Source organism: Ruditapes philippinarum, unplaced genomic scaffold (assembly GCF_026571515.1).
Source record: "Ruditapes philippinarum isolate M1 unplaced genomic scaffold, ASM2657151v2 ctg1265_1_1_1_1, whole genome shotgun sequence".
Classification (NCBI taxonomy): domain Eukaryota; kingdom Metazoa; phylum Mollusca; class Bivalvia; order Venerida; family Veneridae; genus Ruditapes; species Ruditapes philippinarum.
In genome coordinates, this window is record NW_026852337.1 from 167073 (window position 1) to 179859 (window position 12787).

The following is a 12787-nucleotide window of genomic DNA, read 5'->3' on the forward strand; positions in this document are numbered from 1 at the left end:
TGTGAAACATAATAAATCTTCTTTGCATGAACTTTACTTACACCTCATATAGTTGAGCGTTTTTATTCTATTACCTTGCGCAGCGCAGCGTCTTACTCGTAAAATATAGATGGTAAAAAATAAAAAAAGGTTTGCTTAAACATGTTTAAAATTTTAAATTGAAAATTTAAACAAAATTAATTGTGCATTGCGTTTTGAATAGAAATAAAGACAACTGCTACCTATTTCATTATGCAGCTATCACTTTGAAAAAACCTATAATAAAATAGCTTATAACAACATCAAATCAAATGGACAGGATAGTTTAACAGATGTTGTACTATCCCAAGCTTAACAAGTATGCTTCAAACGATATCAATTATTCTAACAAGATTAAGAGATGGATTCGTGTTATTTAAACAACTCTTGACAATATTAGCTTACGATTACAATACCGTTTATATGTCGCACATCAAACCGCCATATATTCATATTGATTTAGTAATTCCCAATCTTAATATTGATTGTCTCTATGGAATAATAATTGTCTATATACAATGATAAAGGCACGAGTTAGACAGAACAGGTGTAACTTTATTATCTTTCAATAGTTCTAGCTGCATATATAGGTTTAAATACGACTCAGTAGGGGGTTTCAGATTAACCGTTTACAAATTAATGAAATATTTATACGCCCGAGATAAAAGACTAAAAATATATCAAACTGTTTGTGTATGAAAATCGAAACAATTGATATGAATTAGAAAAAAAACTGAGACTTAACGTATAACAAACTATGCGTCATATAAAAATACTCTAGTTTACTTGCATAAACCATGCATCGCCGCAGAAAAGCAAATAGTGTTTACGTCGATCTCAAAAAAACTCGGAAATTAAAAATAAATCAACCAAAGGTTGATAGAAATAGAAAAAAAAACTGTTGAATATAGAATTCATAGCTAACGAGCTACTGAATAAAAAAATCGTTATTTAAAAACTTGTTTACGTCTTGATAATTGTATAACAATTTTGATAATATTCTTTTTAAAGAACCAAAATAAACAAAATGATAATAATATTAATATGATAAATTAATATATAATATAATAATATAATAATAATAATAATAATAATGATGATGATGATAAGGATGATGATCGTTATCATCATACTAATAATAATGATAATAATAAAAATAATAATTTTATTAGTTACAATAATAATAATAATAATAATAATAATAATAATAATAATAATAATAATGATATTTTATTTAAATAAAAAAACGCAAGTACATGAACTATATGAATGTCAACCAAAGGAAATCGTCCCAATATATTGCAACATTTGCAGCAAATTATTTAGAAAAATGTGTCAATGACAGTATAGCTTTATCATTATTACTAGTATTCAATACTACCAACGTCAACTGATGAAGTAACTGACGAGCAAACACCGTGCATATTTGTTTTCAAAAAATAAATGGCATTGTGAAATGAGTTCACTATATTATAAACGACGCACTGCTCAAAGCAAAACAAATGATGAAGATTATGTTTGTAGTCTTGTAGTAGACTTTGCAAATGTGTGCACTATTGAATGAGTGAATCTAATCTTCCTTGCCGGTTATTGAATAATCACCTTCAGGGTATGTTGTACCTAGCCTTTTAAATGTGTCTTGTTAGTTTTTTGTGATTTGTAGACCGCATCTCAAAATAAAAAAAATCTATTTTTAAAGTTAGGACTTTGTTTCCACTTGTATATTGAAATGTTATATGTTTCAGGTCGGTCCATCCACTGTTTTCAAAATAATAGCACGAATAAAATATACAAACTTTCATGATTTTCCCTATTGAACACATTTGTGGCCGTTTCTTTATTTTCAAATGTCCCTAATGTTGAAATCCGTCAATGATATTTAGTCAGCATGTAAAAACACGTAACATAAGTTCAAGAAAAGAGTTGATAAATCAAAATGGACAGCCTATTTTAACACTGAAATATACATTGATAGCTAGATTTGAAGAAACAAATTCATGAGCCAAATCAAAAGCAAAATATATTAAAGAAATTTTAAGCAAAAGAAAACAAAACCTTCATATCAAAAGTCCCAGGTTTTCAATTCAAAGACGACAGTTTCTAAGTGTTGCTTATTTTTTCCTTTAATGCTATCATACATAGTAATTGATAAGACTGCCTATATATACATAAAATTCATTGAACGCGACAACTTATATTAGAATAATTGTCCTGTCCTAAGGAAATGTGTTATCTCATACTACAAGATGACAAAATAAACATATGTTTGATGAAATAATTAAAATATATGAAGTTTTCTGTCTACTGGCTTAACTATTATTTGAATTGCATTCATTAGTTATCTATAGAGCATGTAATTGTGAAAACCTTTCCGTTCTGCTAAAGATTCGGACCAGTCCTTCATTCACAATATAATTTAAGTCTTCTTAGTTTTATAAACAGAAAATGATTATCGAAAACGGTATGGAATAAATTTAATTTGCATAGTGCATGACATATGGCGAGAAAGAACACTTTTATAATTCTTAAAGGTAGGGATGGTTATTTAAATGCACGAAAAATGCATCTCTCGCCTTAAGAAAGAACGAACATATGCTTTTTACTATTTGAAAAATGGATTTATCGCATGTTAAATAGTTATCCCCAGAAGAAAGTAAATGTATGTTTTGTACTGTTTTAAGTATAATGATTATCTCCCGAAGGAAGTAGGGGTATATGAGAAATGATTTATCATAAAAGTAGCAAAATGTGTACAAAGTGGTATCCTGACTCCCATTCAAGATACTAAATACCTTTATTATATACTTATAAATGACATATTGAGAAATATTGATGAAATAAAATGCGTATTTCCATTTTCCGTATTTTCACTGTAAAAACTTATTTTTCACTGCAGTGAAACATATTTTCCGTATTTTCACTGGTGTCTTGCCGGACTACTTTCTCTTAAATTCTGCCGGTACATAAAACTTAAGCGAAAGACTGTCATATTAAGAGAAAAATATATATAATAAACAGACAAGTTAAGTTTTTCTATAGATACATGAATTCTTTTCATCTTGTGGCCTGAAAATTATACTCTATTTATTTAACGTGGCAGTAGGTTTATCTAGGAAACATGAAAATATAATGAAATATATATTTTTGTTCTTATAGCTATATTTCATCACAAACAGTTAGTTATTTGGTTATTTAAATGTCTCCTGAAAGTAATAAATCACCGTTTTTTACCTACTGAATGCCGAATATTCTTTTAAAATGTAATTTGATAAATCTAAGGGTATCGTGTCACTTAGTCCAAATCTACAAAAACTGCAAATTAAATTGGAAAATCTAGAACTTTTAGTTATATAATTTCCGTTTGAAACATTGTTATGTGAATAATCTGTCTACAAAATGCATAACATGCATTGTTATTATCACTTTTCCATTAAAATTGGAATTATTAAAGTCGGGGCACATAAAAATTCTAAAAAATATTAACTTAAAAATACAAACAAAAAAACATAAAATTTGGAATGGTTTTGAAAGTCCTTCATGGGGTAATAAAATAACCCCCCCCCGGGCCCCCTAGGGTACGGTACTAATTTTCAACACTTTAAAATTTATAATACCCCGGGGACCAAAAAATTAACAAAATTTGGGGGTTTTTTATTTTAAATGTTTAAATTAAAATTTCGCAAAAAAAAAATATTTTAAAATTCCTTATTTTGACTTTTTGGCAAATGCCAAATGTTTGTTTAAATTTTGCTTGTAAAAAAGTTTTTTCATGCAAATGGAAATTAATAATTAAGAAAAAATTTTTACGAAAAAAATCAAGAAAATCATTTGATTTAACCACATCATTTATAATGGAATTTTCACTGCAATACTTCTTTAACAAATTTTTTGATGAATTTTTTTAATTACTTTTTTTGTTTTAAACATAATAACTGTGGGGGATTTAATGTGGGTTTTTAAAATTTTTTTAACTCTCATAATACAACGGCAAATCATACGAATGAAATGAAATTCATCTTCAATTCTTAAAACTAAAATAACACGCAAAAAAAAAGGCTTAACGAAGAATTTTATTTTTTTTTTTTATTGCTGGGGGAGCCATAAAAAAACACCTAAGTGACACCGTATGGATGTAATCATCTTCAATGTTTTTTTAAAAAAAAAAAATTTTTTTATAAAAAACTTCAACAAAAAGTTTTTTTTATTTTAAAATGAAAGAATGATATAAAATTTTAAAACTAATGAAACGAGATAATAAAATTTACCCCCAAAAAGTGAATAGTAAATTCTGTTAAATTTATCTGCATGTGCAGAATATACATCATTTTTTTTACATTTTTTGAATGGGATTTAAGAAAATTAATCATACGTGCTGTCGTGTTGCAATTTTTGGGGGACTATTTTAATTTTTTGAATTAAAGACAGAAAAAATATATTATTAAATATAAAAATTTAAAATATGAAATTTAATTATTGTCTAAGGTCTTGTCTGAGGGTTAAGCTTTCTATAAAAAAAAAAATCACGAATTTAATTTAAATTTTAAATTTAATTTTCCCATTGATTAGTTGATTATATTCCCACCAAATTTGAACTCAAAAGTGATTTTTTTTTAAAAAAATGCACCCCCTAGTTTATTCTTTTTCCATTCTAAATGCTAATTGAAAAGTATATCTGACCATAGACGTGTAAGCATTTTTTTTTTTCGCGCATTATTGTAAAAATGCACTAATATGCTCTTGATTGTCCATCTGTTTTGGGGAAGCTTTAGAAAATTTCCATAAAAATTAAAAAAAAAAAAAAAAATTAAATATTTTTAATTTGATACTTAAAACATAAAATTTTTTTTGATGCAGTATGTTTTAAAAAAATTTTTAATTTTTTAAAAGGGAAAAAAAGCTGTTTTTTATTATATAAAAGAAGAAGGGAAAAAAAACCACAAAACGATATAAAAATTTTAAACCTTAAAATCAAACATCCTTCCATACTTCATCCTTTTAAATCAGATCTTTTTCATTTAATTTTATTTAAATTTAAAATTTAAAGCACATTATATGATGACATTATTAATGTTTAAAATTAACAAAAAGACACACGTTTTCCCTTTTTTTAAAAATTTTAAAACACGGGATAAATATTTTTTAAAAAAAAGGGGAAGTAATTTAATTTTACATAATCATTTTATAAAATAAAATGTCAAAAAGTAATATTTATTTTACGTTAATTTTGCAAAATTTTGGCAAATAAAATTAATTCTCGTGTGTTTTGATGTATTGACAAAACAAATTTTAAAACATTGAATTGAATTTTTCTACAAAATAAAACAATTATTATGTGTGCTGTCATAACTGACCTCGTTCGTTAAGAATATTCTGTTTGTGATAAATACATGATTTTTTTATATTTAGAAGATTCTGGATTAAACATTGACCTAAACGATCCTCCTACCATAATAAAGATTGATGATTCATTGCTTTTTGTTTTGGATATAATATTTCTAAAATAAAAACTGATTTAAGATACCTCAATTATATCTTAAACTTAGGACTTTATACACAATTTAATAACGGACTTCCTACACACAAATTAATGGACTTTCTACATGAATTAATTAACGATCTTTCCTGTTGCTTTAAAAAAAAACGAAATGTTTTAATCACCCACTTATCTAGTTAGTTTCAATGGTTGAATGGAGGATTCTCACTAGATGTTGTCAAGTCTAATTATAATTAACGTTACGACTGGTATATTTATCAAGACAAGAGTGTTCAGAGTAAAGGAAAGAACAATAATTCATAATATGTTGAATGCAATATCAGATTGTCATGTTTTTATAACAAATAACTCATTTATAAAAAAAAGGGTTATCAAACATAATGTAGTTATTAAGATTTGACTTCTCAATTCAATTAGATAACGTGTATCTTATATATACTCAATAACATAAGTTTTATATTTCTTTAAAGAAAGGGTTTCTAATGTGTACATGTTTCAGTGGATACTGAGATTCAATTATCAAGAAGTTTGTCATGATTAATGATTTAATGGGCAATAGCCTTTCAGTTTTAGTTCCATATCAATAATTATAGCGATTAGACATTTATGTTAAGATTAATAACCTAGGAAAATGAGATAGATTTGTTTATTTCTATTCAGAAACAACGAAACGGATACGGATACTTAAATTGAAATATAATGCAAACTAAGACGAAATAAAAAAATCACTCTATAATTAAAGGGTATATAGCTATTTCTATCGAAGTACTTTTATAAAATCTATAAACAGTAAAATTATGCGGTTTCCGTAACTGTATCATCAATTCTTTAAACAGTTGTGACACAGAATGAGGTTGCTCTCTATTAACACATATGAATATTGCACAATAAATCAGAGTAAAATGGTCTGGAATATAATATTATGATGCTAAATGTTTCTTCGCATGCACCATTCGCTCTGTAGGAAATAAACAAGCATAAATATTTCTCTTATGAAGATTATTTGGAAGAATTTTTTTAAAAAATCCAAACAAAAAGTTTTTTTTACAGATAATTAGATTTATACACTTTCATTTACACTTACGCCTTGTATTCGTCAATAGATAAACGTATAAGCGATAAATACATAAATAATGATGTACTCGTAATCATGCAGGTTATCATGCAGTTTTCGAAATTTCATCTATGAACATTTTCATGAAAAACATGCCCCCATAAATATTTACAATAAGTGCTGAAATGTTACCTTCTCCGTGGAGGTTTTCATACTTAATAAATATTTCTAAGATGTTACATAAAACACGGTACATTTTAAATTGTAACCGTTAACACGAAATGTAAATTTAATGTAAGATATGTACATTTGTTTGACATTTTTTTTTTGTACAAACACTTAAATTCATTTAGCAAACTGATGTTGAATTTAAACTAATTACATTGTGAAAGTGTTTGTCTTAATTAACATTTTTTTTCACTAGTGAATGTTACAATAACAAATAATGTAAACATACATTTTTTTTTGTTTTTGAATGCATGCTTTTGTGTTGAGCGTTGAATCTCACATATAACAATAAGTTTACAGGAGTTACGGCATAAGACCTTAAGGACAAATTAGAAATGAAAATTCATATTTAAGATGTTTTTTTTTCAAGTTGCAATGTGTCAGCAAATTACGATATACTTGAAACCACGTCCTGAATATACATTATCAAACAATTATAACAATTATACGTATTACTACAACTAAACAATATACATGTAATAATAATAATAATAATTAATAATAATAATAATAATAATAATAATAATAAAAATAATTATAAATATAATAATTATTATTATTATTTTATTATTATTATTATTACTATTATTATTTACAAATAATTATTATCACTTACCAATAATTATATTATTTACTAAACTTTTATAGCGCCTTAAATTAAATAAGCATTTGATCAACCGATGAAGAAGGGGATTAAAATCGCATTGTTTATTTTAAAAGAACCACCCTGTTATCAAGAACATTATATATCGGAAATGTTTCATCGCCGTAATATTTATCTTAATTAAATCTGATTAAAATTAAAAATCGTTACTTTGGATAGGCCTACACTAATTTTGTTGCTCTTGCATAAACGAGTACGGATATAACCTCAACTTTGTTACAGTTTGCAAATGAGAAACGTGTTTCTGAATGAATATACTTAAAACTATTATCAGCCAATTAAGTTTGAGTGTGAAGCCCGAAGTGGCGTATAACTGTAGGTTTTTTTAACTGAAGTGTTTATCTTTAAATTAGTAAATGTGATCGGTTAGTTGTTGTAAACACACATTTGAAAGTTAGCTATAATTTTCTTATAATTACTTTTAGGCGTAAAGACATCATGAAATTCAAAAAGTTTGGGTTTACCTATGTCGCTTTTAGTAATGTGTTCTTGCCAATATAAAGGACAGGCAACCTTTACACCCGTCTAAAAAGTCTGTTTACTTCAGTTTTTTAATAAAGATTTTAATTCAGCCCTTTGTCACAATGTAAATTTTCATGTAATTATGTTTTCCACCTTTTTTATTGTTAACTTATGAATGTGAAACAAATATCTTTGGCCTTTGCTTTTTTTTGTTTTTCTTTGTTATTTTAAAGAAAACATTACCTAGATAATTAATTATACTGAAAGTGAAGATAGCACAATAAACGGACCACTTTTGATTTTGCGAAATCATACAAAAGGCTGCATTTACGGTAAAAATGTATTGTCACTTTTACCTTATTTCATAAATTAACAGAAAACGAACTTCAAAGACGGATGAATATATAAAAACAAAACGATTGGCGACCGTTGAATACTTTATTTGTCATATTCTAAGACCATTCAAGTTTTAATATATCTATGAAAAAAAATGGAAAACGGTTTTAACGTATTTTGTAGTACATCTCAATCAGTTGAGCGTTTTATATCTATGTTTACTTACTCATTAAATATAGATATAAAATTTGACTTTTTTAAAATTAATATTAATATGCTCAAATTTGATATTTGAAAATATTGAAAATTCCTACACAATTTGTTTGTAAATATATATAAAGTCAACATGGTTCGACTTCACACAAAGTAGTTATGTTATGTTTGAAATTCTACACACTGTAGGAGGCAACAATATGAATATGTAGTGTCATTAAAAAAGAAAAAAAACAATAACAACTACAAAAACTGGCAGGTTTTTTAAGAAAGGACAAACTTTACTTAACCTGTATTAGTGAATGCAGTTTCCTATACAAAGGTTGCACATTATCTTATTCAAATTAAACATATTCAGTTAGAATTTCATAGGTTTCAATAAATTACTGTGATAATATATTTTACTCAAAAATGAGCATTATACTCGTAGTATATCTTTAAAGTTGGCAATTGAAAATTTTAACATTATTTATAGTGCATTGCGATATGAGTAACATTGAAGGCAACTGCTACCTATTTCCATAATACTACATCAGGTCATATTGGCAGGCTAGTTTAACAGATGTTTTACTATTCCAAGCTTAACAGGTATGCTTCAAGCGATATCAATTATTCTAACAGGATAAAGAGATGTATTTGTGTTATTTAAACAACTCCTGACAATATTAGCTTACGATAACAATATCATCTATAGGTCGCACATCAAACCGCCATATATTCATATTGATCAAGTAATTCCCAATCTTAATAATGATTTTCTCTATGGAATAATAATTGTCTATGTACAATGATAAAGTCACGAGTAAGACAGAACAGGTGTAACTTTATTATCTTTAATTATCTCTATGTTCACATGGATAATGTGAAGAAACCTTTATTTCATGAACTGTTAAAAGTTTAAAGAATATATCACAATTATTGACAAACGCGGATTTTAATACGGCCCAGTAGGGGCTTTTAGATAAAATAATAACAATTTAATAAAATATTTTTTAGCCTGAGATCAAAAGAAATAAAAATATAATGCTGTTTCATATCGAATTGTTTTTTGCATTAACATTGTAACAATTGATAATTATTTATCCACTGTAGATAACGTTATGTCATCGACGGTTATTTTCTTATTTAGAATTGAAATAATTTTAATATTCCACAACATTGTAAACGATTGAACATATAGGTGCTTGATAAGTTTTAGTTTTATCGAAACATGGGATGAACTGTTTCTTTATAGACAGATAAAACATTTAAAACACGATTAAAATATATATTCAATGATTATTACATATTATATGTAATTTCAACATACCATGACCAAAGGGATATGCCAATGGTTCATAACTTAGTGTCAAAAACAGTTTACTTGATTTGAAAACAACATTTTTAAATACATTTTTTTGTAAATTTTAACAGTCTTAATTAAGAAATGCACCGTATATTTCTTGAAAAAAGTAAAACAATCCGTTTTCCACGACCGTATTTTAAAACTCCTTTGTAATTATAAAGACCTGTATAATTCAATGATATAGATTTTTGGTTTAATGCTGTTATATTTGATTGGCTATACCGTACATTATTAAGCTATTGTTCCATATTCAAATGTGCAATTCACATTTGACAGCATCTTTATCATGATAAAGTTTTCAGTCAGAATTTCAAAAAGAAAGTATTCATCTGGTGCCAGGAACGCCAGGAATGGCATTTACAATGAGCGACGTCATCTGAATAGCATCTTGTATCGGAAAACGCTAGAGCATGCTGCAATGAATATCAAAACTTTTGGGATACTATCAAAGTAAACTAAAAACCTCCATGCAATGCCATGCATATCTATGTTAAAATTTATATAATTCATAAAGCTGTTCGTAAATAGTAATTTTCATATAATAAAGAATGTAAGGTGAAAATATTATTTTTTTCTATGGTTTGAAATCATTATTATAGTAAAATGTTTGTAAAATAAGAGCACTAATGTTGATGACTTTTGTTTTTTTGTTATTAATTAATTACGATATGATTGGAATACGGTAACTGAAAATGCAACATTGCATCAATAACGTGATGGAAAGATTAAATAAGACAAAATTGTGACAAAATTGTGATTGTAAATCGGTGACACAGGTTTTAGGGTGTTACAAACTGCTTACAGAGTGTTGATATCGGACAATAAGAGCGTTTCGTTAGGAAACGAGATTACGAAAGCAACGGCTTCACATTGTTATTAGCTAAAGGATATACACAGTGATTACAGCAACAATCGTTGTTTTTCTGACGAGTTAAAACTAAACAAAATAACTTTTTTTTAAATTTCAAATAAAAAATAAAAGGGAAACTAAATGAAGGTAAATTATTTAATTTCTATATCTATTCTGATCTTACATTTATACGAATGAAATATCAAATTATAAAAAAAATTGTTCTTATATCCATTCCTAAAAATTAATATAATCACTGTCAAACGTATTTTTAAATTATATAAGTTTTCAGAGTAAATATAAGGAGTTTCTGTTATATTTAAACAATCAAAATAAACTTTAAATTACAGTTTTTTTTATGTTAAAACGTTTTTAAAACATATCTTACGTTTGTCGGGTTGGATGATAACAAAAAAAAATGTGTAATTGCCAATTATCTTGACTTTTTTTTCTGGAGACACTTCTAGTATGTAAAATAATTTTCTTTATGTACTGAAGCATTTGCGAGACACTCTTTCTATCAAGTACTTTAAGCAATTTCTTTGAAAACATTCCAACGGCCGGCTGCTATGGTTTCCTAACAAGTTAAATATTAAATAATTTTGAATAATCCATACACTATGTATTTAATCACATCTATGTAAATATCTATAAACCTATTAGCTATAATACCTAAATATTATTTTCAGCTAATAAGGTGAGAGAGCTCAGTGTTGAATTGTAAATAGTAATTGTCGATATTAACTAACATTTGCAAGTGGTAAACATGGAAACAGTCTAATTATTCACATTTTTATATTTATTACAATATCATTTGTATTAAGCGATTGTGGTTAGTTTACTGAATAAATGGTAAAAACAGAACTTATCTTTTATTAAGATTAGTCTTATAACTTACGCACAATTTTCATCATCAGTTTCAAAACACAAAGCACTGAGGAACAGGCTTAAGAGTCGCAATATCAACATCTTTTGAAGTTAAAACTGTAAAGAAACAAATTCAGTCACAATTATACAACTTTGTAGCACATGCCAAAATGTCTCAAAAGGACAGCGGTGAAATAGAAACAAGTTCAGTTTTGCAATGTTCTTACTCTGATATTATGTCTTTTGGCAAATCTTATCTTATTTGCTTTCCATAACCATGATTTATCAAAGTATTTTCAAGACATGTAGTTAACGTAAATTACATTTACAATTTATAGGCTGAAATTCACTGATCGTACCGAAATATTACATAATTTATATGCCTGCGATTCGCCTGCCTAAAACTTTAATTAAGTTTGTAGAAAATTTAATCGTTTTGAAATGCTAACTGTTTTAAAAATGCCCATTGCTGAGTAATGAATATTTCTAGTTAGTAGGAAAGTCATGATTTTCATAGTTTATAAAGTGTTGGGCTTGTAGGTATTGCACACACTTTGATAAATTTTGCAAAGTTAAGGCCAGTAAAGTTTAATACATAAATAATACTTTCAACTTTATTAAATGGAGAAAAATGAAAATAATAATAGAATGCTTGCTTAAATAAGTTATAATAAGAGCCCGTCTGCGCTTTGCCCTCGTGCTCTCTCCTGTTGTCTGTGTCCTGCTGGGCTCCTTGCCGATGGCCCTGTCTTATGAGTTTGAGGAGTGTAACACAAACAGTCAGATCGTTTTTTATATGTGACTATGCTTACAGCATTGCTTAAACTGGGTTTTAACTGTTACTTTTAGGCAGTAAAATGTTGATTTTTTTATAATTAGTTGATTAATTTTAAACACATTATCATTGATTTATTATATTATAATAATATTACTAAGTGATAATAGCAATAATTTCATTTACGTCAATGTGTCAATGCTAACTGTAGACTTGCCAATCGGGTTTCTTAACAGTACATTGCATTAGATTGTTATATCCAAAGCATAACATTTAAACTAGTCTAGAAGGATGTTCTAAAACAGCAAGACTTGCGACTCATTACTCATTTCAAGTATCAATTATAGATAAAAACTTTGATTTTATTAATAAAACCCAGATGGAAATTAGGTACTTAATTTGTCGAAGCTGGTAATCGTCATAGCAAGAAAGCAGACACTATATATCAGATTATTGACTAAGTAACTACTTCATGGTTAAA

At 26.9% G+C, this 12787-nt stretch overlaps 1 protein-coding gene across 6 annotated transcripts in view; it reads left to right on the plus strand.

Annotated features, from left to right (window-relative positions):
* Positions 1–12787, plus strand: part of LOC132757138 (tachykinin-like peptides receptor 99D) — a 191138-nt gene that overhangs the window by 162756 nt on the left and 15595 nt on the right. The window contains exon 1 of one of the 6 annotated variants that reach the window (XM_060748334.1): positions 10517–10811. The exons of the other annotated variants lie outside the window; for them this stretch is intronic. Within the exon in view, the coding sequence (XP_060604317.1) occupies positions 10806–10811 (6 nt within the window). The 5' untranslated portion in view covers positions 10517–10805. Of the gene's footprint in view, positions 1–10516; positions 10812–12787 lie in introns of those variants that run through there. 6 annotated transcript variants of the gene reach the window in all.